We start from the raw sequence: 19,074 nt of genomic DNA on the forward strand, positions 1-19,074 counted from the left end.
CAGGATGTTTTGCACCTGAATGTCTTCAGTTCATAATTAAATGTCCTGTGCTTTTCTTTTCAGTAGTGATAAAACATATGTTGAGTATATTCAGCAAGAAATGCATACATGCCCGATTCATTGTTTTAATATTAAGTCATTTACTACCGCCACAAAGACGGGCAGTCCTCTACCTTAATCAAAGCAATGAAGAAGAAAAAGACAAGTGGTAGTCTTCGCTGCAGACTGGCTGGTGTTTTTCAGAGGTAAGGGGGTGTGTCTGTGTCCCATACGGGTATCTGCTTTGGAGAGACTGAGCAGAGGCGGGAAATGGCGCCTGGTAACACAACGATGTGTCGTTTCGGAGACGGCCCTTGAGTAGATACACAGAAAAAGTCGGATCAGATCACGAAAACAACCGCTGCCTCTGTTGTGATGGTTAATCGGTCTTGAGTCCTCATCGCCAGACACTGCGGATCACCGTAAAGTAAGTCGGGGACGCAACCAACCTTGTTCGTTCATTTGTCTTCTTTTGGCTTGCGGTTTATGTAATGTTGGCTAACGACAGGATAAATATTTTCCTTCCCTGCCTGTGCACATCTGTTAGCCCGAAGCAATTTTTCAAGAAGGCTAGGTAGGGTTAACGCTAAGCTAGCGGTGCTAAGTCGCATAGCTAAGGGCAGCTAAAACACGGCCTACCGCGGGACTCGCTAATTCCTGGTTGACTCGACATTTAGTTAATTTTTACCTGTTGTCTATTCTAAATAACACACTCAACAAATACTCGCTACAACACCTATCATAGAAAGTGTAAATATCTACAATGTCTTGTTTAAACAAAGAACAGTTAATGATAAGTAACGTCTGTGCTAACTAGTTAGCTTCCTTTGATGCTAACGTCTTCCAAATTGGCATTCCTCAACTGAACTTTGCTAACGCTAGGTTTACATTAGCTGGCTAACTCCGTCTCCGTCCTTTCTATTTTAATATCCTTTCAGTGGGTGTTGATCTAGGCATGTTAGAGTACCACAATAGATTACTTAAATCCCATCAACTACATTTTAAAGATAACGTCGACGGGATCAACAGATAATTTGGATAACATCACTGTGTTGGCTAGCTGTTTTGATTAACGATGTCTGACGAGTTTCTCTCCCAAATAACGCAAATGACAATTATGTATTTAATTCGAGGAGACAGTCGAGTCAACCTGCTCAGCAAACTTAACACCAGCTAGCCAGCTAGTGTTCCTCACTTGAGTTAATCGTTTAAACGTTATTTTGTTTTATTTACGATGCCGCACTGGCTCACCGACGGTAAGTTAGCTTGTTTGATCTCGCCTTGTTGAAATGCTAACGGTAGTGAGTGCCGTGTTGTGTTAACAGTGTCACATAACAACACCTTTAGGCACCATTTGTTTAATGTGACAGTGTTTAAATATACAGTAGTTATCCCTTGCTATGTTGCACACCCTTATAACCCCTGACACCTTAACACACCACCTCCCGTAGTTCCGTTTAGGTAGCGTTAGCTTAGTCGAGCTAGCTGCTCTGTTAGCTGCAAAGCTTGGTAGTCATGATTATTTAGTGCAACTTTTACAGACGTTGATTCGTGCACAAGGGAGGCTACTGCACCAAATGTGTCATCTGCCTTTTTCTAATGTATTTACTTTTATTAGTTAGGATATTTGCTTCAGCCAATAAGAGGCTAAAGCATATACCCTAGCCAGTTAGCCAACCTTAGCCTCGCAGTAATTTTCGCAGAGGGAACGGGCTGTCTATCAAGCGAGGCCCTGCTTGTTTCTCCGCTGTGTTTCCATGGCTAGCGTTTTGCTAGCTCGCTCATACAGTCTCAGTGGCATGCATGTTCTTATTTCCCGCTCACTTGCTCGTACCTAGCTATGTGCACGATCCTTGGTTAGTGGGTGATATCCTAGAGAGGTGGATGTTTAGCAGCCATGGTGTTGTTGCTATGCAAGCCGGGGCAAGATTTAATCGCACAGTAAATATAACAGGCACTCCGTTTGGATGTTTATTTAGAAGAAAACGGAAAACCTTGTGTGTTGTACATGCATACATTTGCAATGTATACGAACAGGAGAGGAGAAACAGAAAACACTAAGTAGCATTAAGTACAGTTAATAGGTATAATGTAATATTTGTAGAAACGACCTTTGTAAAATTTTATTTATGATAGACTCAATCACATCATCACAATACAGAGGCAATCTCACACAGTAACGGGTCAGTGAGAATGCTTGTTTTCTCATCAGGTTACAAAGAAACGCATTGGCACAAGAGTCCAGATTATTACAGCTTTAACCGTTGATGCATCAGTTACAAAAACTATAATGTGATGAGGAGGAAGTGTTAAGAAATTTGAGCACATTTACCAAATGCATGCAAACAGTGCAACAGCAAAGACAAGCAGTGGTCACAAAGAGACCATCAATGATATCGATATAGGACAACCTGTGGGATATTTATGCTCAGCATTTTGCACCTCACCAATATTTTTCCTTCAAGGCTTTTGTTCCTCCTATTTTTTCCATCCTGTGTGTAGCTTAACACGATTATGTCATTAAAAATACGAGTGTCATTGTGGTAATAGGTGTTATTTTCCTGCATAATATAAGAGAAGAGGAGATTTTGTTGGGCAGTAGACCGAGTAGTTTTTCAAGTTGGTTTAGAATAATTAAGGATTGGATAAGGAAGTCAAACTCAGCTGTCTAGTCTGCAAAATAGCATTTTAAGTAGTGCAGCTCCGAACTTAAAAAAATAAGAGGCTCTTGTCAAATACAAACAGAATGAATTAACTTATGCAGGACAATGCCAGTTCTGAGATGTCTATATTCGAATTGTAAAATGTTTTTGTTGTATGTAGGTCCTCTTCTACAGTGACTTAAGAACAGAAGTCCCAAAGACACTGTTAAACACTATATGTATAAAATGTTTGGTGAGTAGTTAAGAAAAAAAGACACAGCTAATCCAAAATAACAGGTGGTTGATTCAATAAGGAAACGCTGGCAACATTTTTTTGTATAGCTTCTTGCCAGGTCAGAATACAGTGACTAGCTATGGGGAAATCATTTTTACACTCTCAGTTTATTGTCAGAATAACAATTGGCAATTTTAGCTGAAAAGCTTTAATAGCTCGAAGTTGTACTAATTACGTTTCTCTGTAAATCCGATCTCTTAAAAAAGCTGCGAAACCAAGGCATTTTCAGATTAACCAAAGCTCAATAGTACAGTGCTTAATCAGCTTTTTAACTTAAAAGTACACAAAACTTGCTGTATTTTCTAAAATGATCACAGAAAACCAGAAATTGGATTATCATTTTCAACTTGAGTTGTGTTGTGAAATCTCTTCTACATAGATTTTTTAGTGTAGCCAACTTTTTTTTTTAATAGCACCCATTAATCAGAATTTATTGAAGGTCTATGTTGCATGCTGTAATATCAGGAAGTGTATCCATCTTAAACTAGTAAATTGATATTCATTTAAATTTGCTTTCAGGCTTGTCCCACTTACCCTGCCTGCCTGTTACTGTACTGTTACCATGTACCCTGTTAAAGCACTTGCTGGTGTTTTTGGGCTCGCGCGATTGAGCAACAGCACCGTACACCTCTGGTGTGTTTACAGATACACCCCTGTGTAAATGTAAAGCAGATGTAGTGAAGGACATTTACAGTATAGGAGATTTACAGTATGTACTGAGAGGCTGCTATTGTGTGTTTAGGGTTCCTGACAGGTTGTGGATATGTCCAGACACATTTTCAGCCAGCTGCCGTTACGTAAGCGCAAGGGGCTGGCATGCTTGACTGACATTTCATGTTCACTGTGAATAGTTTTTACGTTTCCCCGTGCATACTCGATGACAACTCCGGCCAATTAAATCCCTCAACTTTAGAAATAAGTAGTTTATTCCTTCACATAGGTTTTGAGTGCATCTTAAAAAATGTTTAGATTTAAACAATGACCTTGTGTTCTTGCATGTACATAGCTAATAATAAGGACTGAGTGTGTGTGTGTGTGTAGTAAAGTCCCGGGCATTTTTTTTTTGTACTGTACGAATAGAAGTAAAGCCAGCTGCGGCTGCTGTGATCCACTGTGATGTAAGTGAAATGGGATCTTGAATGCATCCAGATGTTAGCAGAAAATGCACCAGTATTACCCCACTACAGATAGATAAACCTCATAGACTTATCCATTTTTAAGTTAAAACAATTTACCGTTGGAACAACCTGTTTGTCCATCTTAATATGTGAGTATTTGCTTTAATGTGTTTCCTTGACGGTAACAGTTGTATTGATATCCTCTTGTCATCTTTCTCTGTGTCTGATGTTTTTTTTTTTTTTTTGGAAACAGCCTTACATGTGACTGCTAAAACAATGAGGCTGAGAATGCGTAAGGCGTCTCAGCAGCCGAACCCCAGTCTGGCAAGCCGCCCATCTCGTACCAAGCGGAGGCATTCAGAAGTAGAAGAGGATACTCCTACTAGCGGAGGGAGGGGCTTGTTCTCGACCATCAAGAAGTTCATCAGAGGAAATGCTGTTAAGGTAACGCCCTCTATGATCACATCAAAGATCCCGCTTCTTAATTGAGTTCAATGCAAACATGAGCCTGGTGCCCCTTCTGGGAGCGTCGAAACACTGTCCCCCTCCTCTCAGCGTGTTTGCTTTACCAGTGCTACCTGAGCTTTTTCGGGACCTCTGGGGGTTTTTTTGGGTTGTGTTTTTTTCTTTAACTGTATTTAGCACTGTGCTCTCCAGGTTGCTGAATTAAATACAGTGTTTCTTGGTGCAGAGTGTCATGTTTCCCAAGAAATGTCTGGAGGAATGCGGCAGCTTGTCTGAGAACTCGGACTCGGTTCTAATTTTAGCTTCTGGCTCACGGAGTTGGTGTGCAGGGACAGGAGGCAGTAACAAGTGGAAAAGTCAACTCTGCTAAAAGAGGCTTTTCCTCTGGAAACAGATGGGGGCTTTTTGATGTTTTTACGTGATATTGGTATTTCTTGGTCCTCCCTGCCTGTCCTCATTAATCCTAGTTAAAGACTTGTAGCATATTGCCTCAGTTCTTTCTTGCCTATATTTTTCTATAGTTTATTCTTTTAATAAGCAGAGTAAAAAATGAATGTTCTAATTAGATTTATACCTTTTTGATTATTGACATGTCATGGCATCTATGCAGTATATATGATAACTGATCTTGCAGGTTCATTGTACATCACATCATGCAAGGTAAGTACAATAAACAGGAAAAAGCACCATCCCGTGTTTTAAAATGCAGAAAAAGAAACAAGCTCTGGCCGCATCATTTAACTGTTTTCTTCTAGTGTTACAGTTTATTGTAAGGTTGTGAGGTCTGCATCATTGCGTGCCGTGTTTAGACTGGTTGATTTATAGGCAAAGTTCATAGCAGCATTTACACGGTGAGAATTTAGTCTGGAATTTCTGTCCTTTTCAGAATTTTGTCACAACCTATCCTCTGTCACTGAAGTTTTCAATCTGCTGTCAATGGATGTGTCTCACATTGTGATCACCATTTTTGGATTGACAACAAGACAGCTCTCTACGTCTCTTTAATTTTCATCTGAGCCGGTCACATTTTTTTACTATGTTTATTTTATTTAGAAAGGGACAGTGCACATTATCATGATCACTTAAGTCATGTAAATGTGCCAGATTTAGCCATACAGTCTAATTTTCGTCTGCATCACGTTAAAGTAACACTCAAAAGCGCAGAAGCACGTCAGCACAGATAAAAGTGGATTGATGGCATGTCCATAGAAGGGCACATGAGCTCAGAGCAAGCATATAACCATAGACACAAGCACATAGAAGGGCAGATAAGCAAAAACAACAGGACATAAGCACTATTAATAAAACAATGACATAACCATATAACCAGAAACATTAAGAACGGAACGTACTCTACAAAAATACAACATAACATACAACATAGACCAAAGCACATAGCCACAAACAAACACAAAAGCACAAAGCTAACCACGTAAGGAGGGACAACGGCACACAAGCACAATTAGCAAGACAGTGACATCACCATAAAACCAAAGCACATTACGGAACACACAGTAAGAAAACAAGGACATAACCACTCATTCAATCATATCTGTTTGACTGTTTGTATTTATTTACAACTATTTTTTTCTGCTTGATGTCTTGTCCTCTGAAGGTGCAGCAGGAGAGCCCAGCCAAGAAGACACGCCTCCACTGTGATGTGGACAACAACCTGATCACCTCCACACCCCCGAACACCAACACCCCCCGCAGGACTATCACCAGGGTTGGCAGGAGAGGTTCTGTCAATGGACGTGAGTAGCAGTTCGAAGAAAACCACCAATTACAAGCCTTTATTTTCCACTTGTCTATGTTAACTCTCCTATACCGGTTACTTCTCATCTGCAGAGGCAACCAATCATGACAGGAGTAAGGAGAAGCCCAATGGCAGTCTGGAGGAGACGACGGCCGTTGAGGTGCCCACCAGCCCTCCCAGGACCACCCTTCTTGGGACCATCTTCTCCCCTGTTTTCAACTTCTTCTCACCAGCTAAAAATGGTAAGCTAACCCCGAGGCAGCCTGTTAAATTCATGGCTAGCACCATGCTCAAACCTTTAGTATATCTGTACTCAGATATATTTTAGCACGGTGTTGATAGGTGCCTCTCAGATGCCTCTTCTTTGTGTTTGTTTCACAGCCTCTTCTGGCTCAGACTCCCCAGACCAGGCATTGGAGGCCGAGGAGATAGTCAAACAGCTGGACATAGAACAAGCTGTGGAGACGCCCACCAGCACAGCCACATCCACACAGGAACTGTGTGCCACCACTAACTTCTACTCTAGTGTATCACAGCTGCCACCTCTGCGGCCTCCCCACATCCCTGAGGTGTCTCCTGCGGCAGGGGAGGGAGAGCTCTGTGCCGATGCTGACCTTCCACCCCTCACAGGTAGATATCACCGCTGAGAACACATGCCTCTGAAATGTTTAAGAGTTTTAGTTGTTGAGGTTATGATATCTCGCTGTTTCCTCATCGTGTGCTTTTTAACATCTTGTTCTTGTTCTGGTTCAAGCTCCAGGCTCCAGTCCAGATATGGCATATGTGGACTCTCCTCCCACTGCAGTACCACCAGAGGCAACCTATGAGGAAGACTGGGAAGTCTTTGACCCGTGAGTAAAACAGTGTGGAGCCATAAAATGTGTAGTCCTATAGCCAGACCCCATTGAGCAGAATTTGAAACAAAACCAGAGTGCTGATATTTGGAAAGCAAGGGGTAGCAGTGGGATACTTTAAGCAAGCATGTGAGATAAGCAGGGATGGGACAAATGTTGCAATGTTTTTTGAAGTGGGGTTGTATGAGGTACTAGTCAATGTACACCTAAAGTAGATGGCGGTCGGCAAGCTGCAGGAGTGCTGCAGTAGAAGCTAAGCAACATTCTGCTGTGGACAGGGGCAGCATTAGAATTTATGTTAGCCACCTAAAAAAAAATTCAATATCAGTGTGCACTATATTTAAATTATTTTCAAAGCATTACTTTGCAGTCAAATCGCCCTTTCTGATGGGGGACTGAAGCTGTTCTGTTGGTCTCTTCGAAAACTAAAACACTAGTTTTACCTCAGAACATGGGAGTTGCTGCTCTACCACTTCCTTGATCAATTTAATTGTGTCTTTGTGTGACTTTGCTGAATCCAAAATGAACTCCTTAAAGCCCAAAGTCAGGGGGTGTGCAGACCTCGATCTGCTGTAGGTAATACACTGATGATTGATAAATACCTCATACAACCCCACTTCAAAAAATCAGAACTCTCCTTTTAAGGCAAATGGTATCCAGAACGCCAACGTGACCCCCTAACCTACAACTCTGCAGTTAAGCCAACAGCTGAAGTTTGACCCGACAAGCTTTAAAATATTGTGGTTAAAATTTGATGATTTATCTGACTAAAAGTATGTGTGATGTTTTGATTTGCAGGTATTTCTTCATCAAGCATGTCCCCCCACTGACGGAAGAGCAGCTCACTCGTAAGCCGGCCTTGCCACTGAAGACACGCAGCACGCCTGAGTTCTCTCTGGTCCTAGACCTGGTCAGTTGTAGTGTACAACAAATTATTTATTTGTTTGTTATGAAATTTTGAAAGACGTCATAAGCGTGAGAAGAGTTTCAAGTATTCACTCTGCTGTGTTCATCAGGATGAAACGTTGGTTCACTGCAGTTTAAATGAGCTGGAGGACGCAGCACTTACCTTCCCTGTCCTCTTTCAAGATGTCATTTACCAGGTAAGTGCTGACTTACAGGGATGTTTCTCTGTTTATTCCATGTTGCCACTAGAGGGGGATAAAGTCCTAATTGTAGAAAGCCTCACTGTGAGGAAGGTTTACTTTGAAAAATAGTTAAACTAGTCACAAAGTTGGAGAACTTACCAGATGTAGATGTTGACTCTGTTTATCACAAATGTTTGTTAACCTGTGGTCTGTTGTCATGTGCAGGTGTATGTGCGCCTGAGGCCGTTTTTTAGAGAGTTTCTGGAACGCATGTCTCAAATCTATGAGGTAAATATAACTCCTGTCTACTCCTGTTACTTTATAAATTCATGAGATTTGAAGAAATTGACCTCCTAAATTTTCTTCTCTGTGCAGATCATCCTTTTCACAGCCTCTAAAAAGGTGTATGCAGACAAACTGCTCAACATCTTGGATCCTAAAAAGCAGCTAGTTAGGTAATGTGTTTCCTGTAAGTCGATTAAAATTACACAACAAACTCAAACGCCGACGAGAGCCCGAATGAAAAGAGGTCGAGCTCAAAAAGCTGCCTGCAGCTCCGGCATTGGCGTGTGCTGCCGTTGAGGTGTCAGTGTTGTGGTTTTTCTGAATTATTGATCGCTCTGACCTTGTCACTGATTGATTTTTGTCTCTCCTCCCTCTTTCCTTTCATCTCCTACTGTAACTGTAGACACAGGTTGTTTCGAGAGCATTGTGTTTGTGTCCAGGGAAACTACATCAAGGACCTCAACATCTTGGGCAGAGATCTGTCAAAGACCATCATCATCGACAATTCACCGCAAGCCTTTGCATATCAGGTGAACACCTAAAGAAAATATGACACTGGGGGTTTTATGTCATCTGGCTATTGACAGGCAGCAGTAATAGTCAGCAAAGAAAACATAACACAGACATCAAAAAACACAATTCATGTTGGTATTCAGGGTTTTGCCCTGGAAATTGATTATCAGACTAACTTCTTCCTGGTATCTGACCGCACAAAGTGTTTTTTCTCACACACACATGCGCCTAATAGTGACCGACTTTTTCCTTGTTGGAAAAACCCTGCATCTCCATGTGCTGCTCCATCTGATTAATTACCGGGAAGCAGGCGTAGGGCGTGGCAGATCAATCATCGCAGCCTGCTGAGCTGTATGAGACAGATTCTAACACATCTCCTGATCAGTTTATCTACCAGATGACTAGCTAAACAATGGACCCATTCATTAGATATGTGGCATTTGCTGTGTGATAAAGCTCCTTGGCTTGTTCCCCTGAAACCTAATACTATATTTTGATAAAGTGGAACAATTTCCTCTTACATTAGTAGAGGCGTTCGTTCACTATTATGTGGCTGTGGGAAACCCTGTAGTTTTGTCAGTATGTTGCAGAAACATATTTGAGGCCAGTGAATAAGACAAAGACGTACTCATGTAATCACAATTGACATGTTTTTTGTTCCAACAGTTGTCCAATGGGATTCCCATAGAGAGCTGGTTCATGGACAAGAATGACAATGAGCTGCTGAAGCTGGTTCCCTTCCTGGAGAAGTTGGTCGAGATGGTAAGATGTCCTTCTGTTCATTAGCTACTGTCGGACCAATTACAGCAGCTCCATTAGGGGTGGGAATCTCCAGGCACCTCACAATTTGATTATGTGATTATAAAACAGTTTTGGTTTTTGCCACTTTGAAACATAGAACTGTATTTGTAATGATCCATAACTACTTTACTTGTATACATTGTGGCCAAAATGCTCGTATACGCTAGGTACAAATCAAGGAGTACCAGTCGGGTTGTATCCATCTGCCGTCTCTCATGCTAACCCCTTGTGAGATATACATGCCAGTGTAGTGTTAAATGTTTGCATACTGAAATATTTCACTGGAAATAGTATGCAAATCACGCAATGTGGGTTTCATACTAAGGTTTCGGTCATACTGAAACATCTCAGGTAGGCCACTGTTTTAACGTATTAAATGATTAATTTATATACTGTGTGCTAAACCATTCACTGTCATTCTTATTACACTGAAATATGATATGAAACATAACTGGCATTTAGGGCTGTACCCAAATATTCGGATATTTGAATATTCGTTTCTATGGGTAGGTATTCGTTATGAAAATTTGGTATTCGATATTCGTTTTTTTATTTACCTTTTTTTTTTGGTGCTAAATGTAGTCTTTTTGTTGTTGGTAAATGAAGGTTATCAATAAAAATCAAAGCTTTTAAATTGCATTGTTAAAAATGTGAAAATATAGTATGGCCTACTGAGCTTGTGCGCACGGCACGCTTGAGCGCATCCGTCTGAGGCTGTGGATCAATGCCAAGTTTTACCACTTTATCACTATTCCCTCTAACTTGTAGCTGTTTTTTCGTTATCTTTTGAATTTAATATGAATTATGAAACCGTTTTTGTCAACGTTTGTTTCCCCCGTTTTGTACAATAAATTATTGTTTAAAGTTTCAACAAGTTTCTTTTGGAGTGCGTGACACAAGTGTGTTTTGAAAACGACCGCGGACTGTCACCTGCTCAACGCATCAGTACCTTCGGATGCCATGACAGTAATAGCCAATAATGTCAAAATATCATTTACAGACCGATTTAACAGACGATCACTGCTGCCCGACCCGCAGGTCCATTTGCGGGTCCCGCGGGTTACGGGTCGACCCGCGCATCACTACTCAGCTCAGTCTATAAAGGCTGTACACAACAGTAAGGCTATAGACATTATATTCTATTCAGGCCGGCAGAACCAGCAGCGCATCGGCTCTACAGTGCACGGCACTGCTGATTAACCATTTTATTGCAGCACAGAGTGTCTGCCAGCAACCAATTACTTGCAGAGGCTTCCTACAACTTGTTTCAACGGTTCCGATTTAATCAGAAGACAAATTAAACAGGATGACTAGCCAATGTGAAAATCAAAAGAAAGCATAGAATAATGTACTGAAGGAGACTGTTGTGCCATCACATTGTTTTTGTGGTTTGAGAGCAAAGACCCGGTCGCTGCTGTGCAAAACTCCGCAATACAATTAGGTGCGAAAAAACCCCGGAGTCCGTCTGCTCGGTCAGGCTCCAAGATAACATTATCTTCTGCCCTCTGCTTAGAAGTTGTGAATTTACAGCTCACAGCAACTTAATACAGATACAGTCTCTGTTTTTTTGTTAGATATCTAGTGTTAGCAAAAACAGTTGTTGCACATTTCTGATCCACCATTAGCACAGTTAGCTTGTTTACTATGTCACGTGAATGCAGCTTTCACATTGAACATCTCTCTCGTTCAGACTCTCAAACTCTATATGGACAAAGGGAGCGAATAGTTAAACAGCCAGATCTGATGTTACTGATATAACTCTAAGTCAGGTGCAGCCCTTCATGCTTGCAACCGCTGCCTTTTATGAAGATTAATTACAAGACAGGCTAACTCAAGCGTGTGCAGCAACTGTAGACTCTTCAAGTGCTGCCCTGCCCACGTGGTTGAGTTCCATCTCTTGCTCTGACATCATGTTATTAACACACATTTAGATAATCATTGTATCTGAGAATTGATTTTGTTTTCCCACCCCTGAGCTACATCAGAGTAATAATTGATCATTGTAGTGAATCTAATTTGTTCTTTGATCTCTTCCTTTCATGCTTCTCCTGCCTGCTGTGCTTGTCACCAGAATGAGGATGTGCGGCCGCACGTTCGGGAGAGGTTCCGGCTTCACGATCTGTTGCCCCCTGATTGAACTGGACCACAGTCTCAGAACGGGACAACATGAAAAGACTGAAAACAACATGCGTGTAAAAAGCCCCTCTTTGGATTACAAACTACAACATTGCCATTACTGTTAAAAATTTTAGCCTTTTTTTGTTTTTAAATCCACCGTTGCTTTTTAAGAAACTTCAAAATGAAAAAACATTTTTAAAGATCTGGGCGAAATTTTCTAAATATCTAAATGTATAGATGAAATTACACGCTATGAACAAGCCCAGGCGAACTCCTCTCTTTTTGACTGACTCTCCTGCTGTGGAGCCGGACATCTCCTCCACACTAAATTCTGAAGTCTTGGTGCTGGTTTGGTGGATGTAAAAACGCCACCTGGTAAAGAGGAACTCCGCCCCAACCAACGAGTCCCTGAACCCGAACCGACCCCCTGGTGCTCACGCTGTTGACGCTGACGAATAACCACACTCTGTGGCTACAGACCATTTTCAACAGGAATGACTGGCCTGTAAATCAATCTGTGCATGTGTGTATGTTTACTCCAAGCCACACACACACACACTCACTGATTTGGTGTTTGGCAAACCTACAATCTGTAGCCTTTAAAATCATATGCATTCCTCCGTAGCTGAGTCAAGTTTCTATTGTTGGTTGCAGTTTTTTTTTTCTGGTAAAACTGGTGTTTCATTGTTTAAAAAAAAAAAAAAAAAGATAGCGTTTCAAAATGTTTTACTTCTGTTTGTAAGATATGATGTTTTAAAAGGGGTCGTGTAAGTTTTTATTGTAAGCCTTTTTTTTTTCTATTAGGAGAACATGGGTGCGTATTAATGATGACAGTCCACTGCATAGTCAAATGAAATGGGATTAATCCAGGACTTTAAGTATAGTTTGTTCTCATTCTAACAAATAGAGGTTTAAATCAATGTGTTGGCTTCACTGTGGACACAACATGGCTCCTTTAATTAAATGTTAGGATTAAGAATCTCCTTACCTGTAAATCTGACATATTGTAAAGGTTTGAGGGCATTCATTTTCAAAGTGATATGTGTTAACCTTTCGTTGATAATAGTATTTGATTTGTCATTCGTCTATAATCAGTATTGTCTTTTACTCCTAATCAAGTATTCTGGCTAAATCGGAGCTCTGTTTCTTTCGGTTGTCATGTGTGATTCGATGGCTATATCAGTAGCATTATGACTAATGTAGCACATCTCTGCCAGTGTGTCATGACGTCTACCCATGGTAGAAACCCATGGCCAGACTGTGTACCAGCCATACCTGGCACCAGCAACATACTGTTTTAACACGTCACTGCTCCTCGACCTGTTTCATACTTTTAAGCTTTTTTCTGTTTATGTTTTATTGCAGTTTTTAAAGCGTTGTGTTTCAGAATGGTAACTTTATGAATGTGTTTCTGCCCGACATCAGCCTGGACACTCAAGCCAAACTGACATTTTACTCCTCTGTGGTTCCAACTTAATTTATTTAATAGTGAGACAGACAGTAGGTAGAAATGTAGATGTTTCGTTGGCATCTTCACAAGCCGAACTAAACGTGGGAGGTAAAGACGACTTCTGTCATCGCCCCCAAAACCCTCGAGCTGACTTGAATCTCCGTGACAATTTGGCATGCGTTGAACCTTTTTCAGTTCTTGTTTAGTTTCAATCAAAGTGCTTTTTTTTGTTATGTTAAAGCAAATGTGAGTGTTTGGATTTGTCTAGGTTGCCTGTACAGTGCCATACAGTTCCTCTCCTAACTAATCCCCTCCTATGGCATTTCCTGCGCTCTCGCCCCCAAAAAAACGCTTAGATGGAAAGAGACAATCAGACCTCAAAGCTCTGCAGATACTGAACCATGGAGACACCCAGCCTTCCCCTAATTTTTTATTTTCGGTGTGCTGTATGTGTTGTGTACTGTGATTCCATTGAGTTGTACCCCCCGCCCCCTCCTCCGCTCTCTCATGAGTAAATTTGCCAGGTGAATCCTGCTGTGCCCTGCCCAAACAATCCCTGCTGCTCACTTAACACAGGCTCTGCTCAGAGATGGTTTCCATCCCGTTAGCGCCTGCCTGTCTTTGCCTTTTTTTTATTTTCACCAGAAGTTAGTAGCTCTCCGGAAATTAGAATTAGTTTGTATCAAAGTAAAATTGTTACAGGGCACAATGGTGTTTACTCAGACGTGATGTCATGAGTACACATGTCCAGACTATGAATGTAAATTGTACATGGGGTGAAGTCTTAAGTGTCTTTCCGAATTCCTCGTGTTGTTTTCTCCTCGTCCGCTACAACAGATAGATGAGGAGGGATGGCAGCTTGTGTCTGCCGCTCACAGGCGAGAACAATGTGCGTGGAAGAGGAAACATGTCTTGAGGTCCCGCCATGGTAGCCCCCTCCCTGACCCCCCCTCATGACCTCTCACTATCCTGACTGCCATCTTTCGGTATGCAAGCCTCACTGCGAGTGTGCGATGTAGCCCGGGTGTGCTCGTCCCCTCAGTATGATCATGTGTAACTAGTCGCGGCTTGTTCCTGAAGGATGGGTGGGAGGCATTTGATACTTTTCATCCCGCTCATTTTTATGTGCATTACCAGTTTATTGTACACTGAGTGTTGTACAATACATGCAGCTTCATGTTTAAAAAATCCTTAAAGTAAGGAAAAATCTTTTGTATTTTTGATTTCAAAAGGCATGTCATATCTACTTTTTAAATGTATTAATGAAGATTTAACTTTACATCAGATGGAGTGTTTTTTTTTTTTTCTTACAAATATCTGTATGTTTAGTTTAGCGCAATGTCACTGAACTGTTAAACTTAGCATGTAGAGAATACCGCTTGCTTTGTGGGAAAGTCCTGAATTAAATTTTAATCATGGCACTTTTTCTGCAGAAAAGAGCAATCGTGTTAATGATTTTTTTTTTCTCCCCTCCCCCTTGATATCCGTTAAGCCATTTTAATTGCAAGAATTGCTATTTGTGCTGAAGATGTATTTAAAAATGTTTTAAGACATCTTTGTTAGCCGTCAGGCTATATGCTATTGTAAAGTGTATATACAGTTACATTGAATTTCTGAAACAAAGTTTTAAAGTTAAAAACCTCTTGCATGCCCTTTGTTTTTATTTCTCTGGACTGTCTGAGGTGACGCTGAATATGCTGGAAAATTTGTGGGAGTAAAGGGGAATGTTGGAGTTAAGGGTACAGTTACAGTTGTGCTTATGAGTGAAGATCCAAAAGTTTGGACATTAACTTTATTGTCCTACAGAGAGGGAAATTTGTCTTGGCCGTTCCACCCTCATGCTGCAGCCAGAAAGACAACATTCCACAGACACATAAAGGTACATACACACAAAAGGCTAATAAATATAATATAGCAAGCTTCTAAAACACCTCGGCAAGCAGAAAAAGCACAAAAAAAATGAAGGAAATCCCAATTTCCCTTACAAAATCCCTTACTTTGTTTACACTCTGTCAGTATTAAGTGTTATTTTATTGGGAGATAGTTGAGTCTAATTCCCAATCTTTCTCCTAAAACAGGGATACACTCACTTCATGGATTGTAGTAGCATTAAAGAAGGCCTAAAACATTTAGGCCCTCCCTTTTTTAAACTGTGATGAGCCTAACTGTTGAGGTATTTCACAAGAGTATACTGTGTCATTGTAAAAAATAGTATTTTATAATTTCACAAGTAACTGTCCTGTGTATTGTAGCCAGTTCATTTTGATCTGTTCTCCTCCTCATGCTTCAGATGAAGAGTGCCCAGTCGTACTAACTAGTCATACTAACAACTAGTAAACTCCTACCATCAACTTTTTCCATTAGTTATGATTTAATTTTTCAAAATTTGATTTGAAGTGCACAATCAATGGATTGTATTTAAATAGGGTTCTCTATCATTTATATCAGGGGTGTCAAATATACGGCCCGGGGACCAGAACCGGCCCACCAAAGGATTCAATCTGGCTAAAAGGTTTCAGGAGCAGTTTGAACAGTGAGTAGATACTTCATGAAACAGCTGCCTCAGAGGGGTTTCCACTGTGACCAGAGTGCAGCTCTCTGAAATAACAATGAATATTTCTGTGGACAGATTTGAAGATATTGAACATTGTGCAAAATTTGTCAACCAGCAGCTTCAGTACAAAAGAATCTGTCTCAGACTTAAAACAGTATAGGTGGAACCCTGCTGCTGAGGCACTGACAAAACTTTAGATTGTAAATGCTTTATAAGGCAGCAGATGCCTTTACCTGCTTCTTTAATAGCCTCCACTTTGGTGGAAAGTTATGAAAAAAGTCACATGTAATGAACGTTGTTATTTATAGGTTATTATGTAATGGTTTTACTGGTCTGGCCCACTTGAGATCAAATTGAGCTGTATGTGGCCCCTGAACTAAAATGAGTTTGACACCTCTGATTTAGAGGGTTTAACGAGAAAAACACTCAAGTTGCCCCTGAATTTGTAACTTAGTATTTCCTAAAACCTTTTAAACTAAGGGGTTTTCCATTAAAGCCATTTAAACAATGTAGGAAACCCCAGTTAAAATAACTTAAAGGAATGCTTCACTTATGAAAGGAACATTTGTAAATCAATAAGTCATGTTTTACCCTTAATTTGTTAAGCACCCTGTTTTTCTCACATGCCTTCACTGAAAACAGTGAACTGCTGATTGACTGGGGCCACATTTAGCAACAGCAGCAAAGCTACAGTGGTGTGAAAAAGTGTTTGCCCCCTTCCTGATTTCTTACTTTTTTGCATGTTTTCCGCACTTAAATATTTCAGATCATCAAACAAATTTAAACATTAGTCAAAGATAACACAAGTAAACACAAAATGCAGTTTTTAAATGAAGGGTTTTATTAATGAGGAAGAAAAAAATCCAAAGCTACATGGCCCTGTGTGAAAAAGTGTTTGCCCCCTAAACCTAATAACTGGTTGGGCCACCCTTAGCAGCAACTACTGCAATCAAGCGTTTGCGATAACTTGCAATGAGTCTTTTACAACGCTGTGGAGGAATTTTGGCCCACTCATCTTTGCAGAATTGTTGTAATTCAGCCACATTGGAGGGTTTTCGAGCATGAACCGCCTTTTTAAGGTCATGCCACAGCATCTCAATAGGATTCAGGTCAGGACTTTGACTAGGCCACTCCAAAGTCTTCATTTTGTTTTTCTTCAGCCATTCAGAGGTGGACTTGCTGGTGTGTTTTGGATCATTGTCCTGCTGTAGAACCCAAGTTCGCTTCAGCTTGAGGTCACGAACAGATGGCCGGACATTCTCCTTCAGGATTTTTTGGTAGACAGCAGAATTCATGCTTCCATTTATCACAGCAAGTCTTCCAGGTCCTGAAGCAGCAAAACAGCCCCAGACCATCACACTGCCACCACCATATTTTACTGTTGGTATGATGTTCTGTTTCTGAAATGCGGTGTTACTTTTACGCCAGATGTAATGGGACACAGACCTTCCAAAAAGTTCAACTTTTGTCTCGTCAGTCCACAGAATATTTTCCCAAAAGTCTTGGGGATCATCAAGATGTTTTCTGGCAAAAATGAGACGAGCCTTAATGTTCTTTTTGCTTAGCAGTGGTTTTCGTCTTGGAACTCTGCCATGCAGGCCATTTTTGCCCAGTCTCTTTCTTATGGTGGAGTCATGAACACTGACCTTAACTGAGGCAAGTGATGCCTGCAGTTCTTTAGATGTTGTTGTGGGGTCTTTTGTCACCTCTTGGATGAGTCGTCGCTGCGCTCTTGGGGTAATTTTGGTCGGCCGGCCACTCCTGGGAAAGTTCACCACTGTTCCGTGTTTTCGCCATTTGTGGATAATGGCTCTCACTGTGGTTCGCTGGAGTCCCAAAGCTTTAGAAATGGCTTTATAACCTTTTCCAGACTGATAGATTTCAATTACTTTTTTTCTCATTTGTTCCTGAATTTCTTTGGATCTCGGCATGATGTCTGTAGCTTTTGAGGATCTTTTGGTCTACTTCACTTTGTCAGGTAGGTCCTATTTAAGTGATTTCTAGATTGGGAACAGGTGTGCAGTAATCAGGCCTGGGTGTGGCTACAGAAATTGAACTCAGGTGTGATCAACCACAGTTATGTTTTAACAGGAGCTGGGGGGCAAACACTTTTTCACACAGGGCCATGTAGCTTTGGATTTTTTTCTTCCTCATTAATAAAACCCTTCATTTAAAAACTGCATTTTGTGTTTACTTGTGTTATCTTTGACTAATGTTTAAATTTGTTTGATGATCTGAAACATTTAAGTGTGGAAAACATGCAAAAAAGTAAGAAATCAGGAAGGGGGCAAACACTTTTTCACACCACTGTATATCAAAGAGTCCGTTTACAAACTCTCACACAGCTCTTGCAGTATAAGTCAGGTCTCATTTATCCAGTCGTATGCCCAGTACTTCCCAAACACATGCATTGTCACTAAAACCTTACTATTACAAGCTGAACTGAAACAGTTTTGCTATTGCTAAACGTGGACCCCAATCAGTGAATCAATATGATCACTGTTTTCTGTGGAGGCGTGCCATGAAAGGCAAGTTTTCTTCACAAATTTAAGGTACCACAGCGTGACTAACTGATTTACAGATGGTCATTTTGTGGGTGAAGTGTTCCTTTAATATGTGGGAGACCATTAAAAACAAATTACTGTGCTAACTGGTGCTATTTAAAGGGGTTTTTGTTGCAAGAAATATTAATATGTTCTGTTTGGATGGCCACCATCTCGAGTAAACAAACACCCTTTGACCGTCCAAACAAACCTCCTCACAGCACCATCATGTAGGCTGCATGTGGGAGTTGTAAGTCGTCCACCAGAGAATTTGCAGCAGATGTCTTGTAAATCCTCCAGCAGTCAGTCTGGTGTCTTCTGGCTCCTCTGACAGGACTCGGGTTTCAGACGCAGGAGTTAATCAACACACTCCATTAATAATTCAGCACCCATGGCCAGGCTTGTTGCCGAAATCCCTTCTGCGTTTCACAGCCCTCATTTCGCACCTACTTTTTCCCCTTTACCGGTGTCCTTAATTACGCTGCTTTCAGAGCAGGTGTTGAGTTTCAGGTAGACATGGAGGCGAGGAGCCCGCAGCCTCTCAGAGCACAGT

General features: G+C 41.0%; 1 protein-coding gene across 1 annotated transcript; it reads left to right on the forward strand.

Annotated features, from left to right (window-relative positions):
• Positions 1-264: 264 nt before the first annotated feature.
• Positions 265-14,844, forward strand: ctdspl2b (CTD (carboxy-terminal domain, RNA polymerase II, polypeptide A) small phosphatase like 2b). Its single transcript, XM_050065855.1, has 13 exons — positions 265-466; positions 4,348-4,538; positions 6,175-6,313; positions 6,408-6,557; positions 6,697-6,945; positions 7,070-7,166; positions 7,968-8,079; positions 8,186-8,272; positions 8,483-8,545; positions 8,633-8,712; positions 8,946-9,072; positions 9,722-9,817; positions 11,928-14,844. Exons 2-13 carry the CDS (start codon positions 4,371-4,373, stop codon positions 11,991-11,993), a joined length of 1,434 nt encoding a protein of 477 aa, XP_049921812.1. The 5' UTR covers positions 265-466; positions 4,348-4,370; the 3' UTR covers positions 11,994-14,844.
• The last annotated feature ends 4,230 nt before the right edge of the window (positions 14,845-19,074 follow it).

This window comes from Epinephelus moara, chromosome 1, assembly GCF_006386435.1.
Source record: "Epinephelus moara isolate mb chromosome 1, YSFRI_EMoa_1.0, whole genome shotgun sequence".
NCBI lineage: Eukaryota > Metazoa > Chordata > Actinopteri > Perciformes > Serranidae > Epinephelus > Epinephelus moara.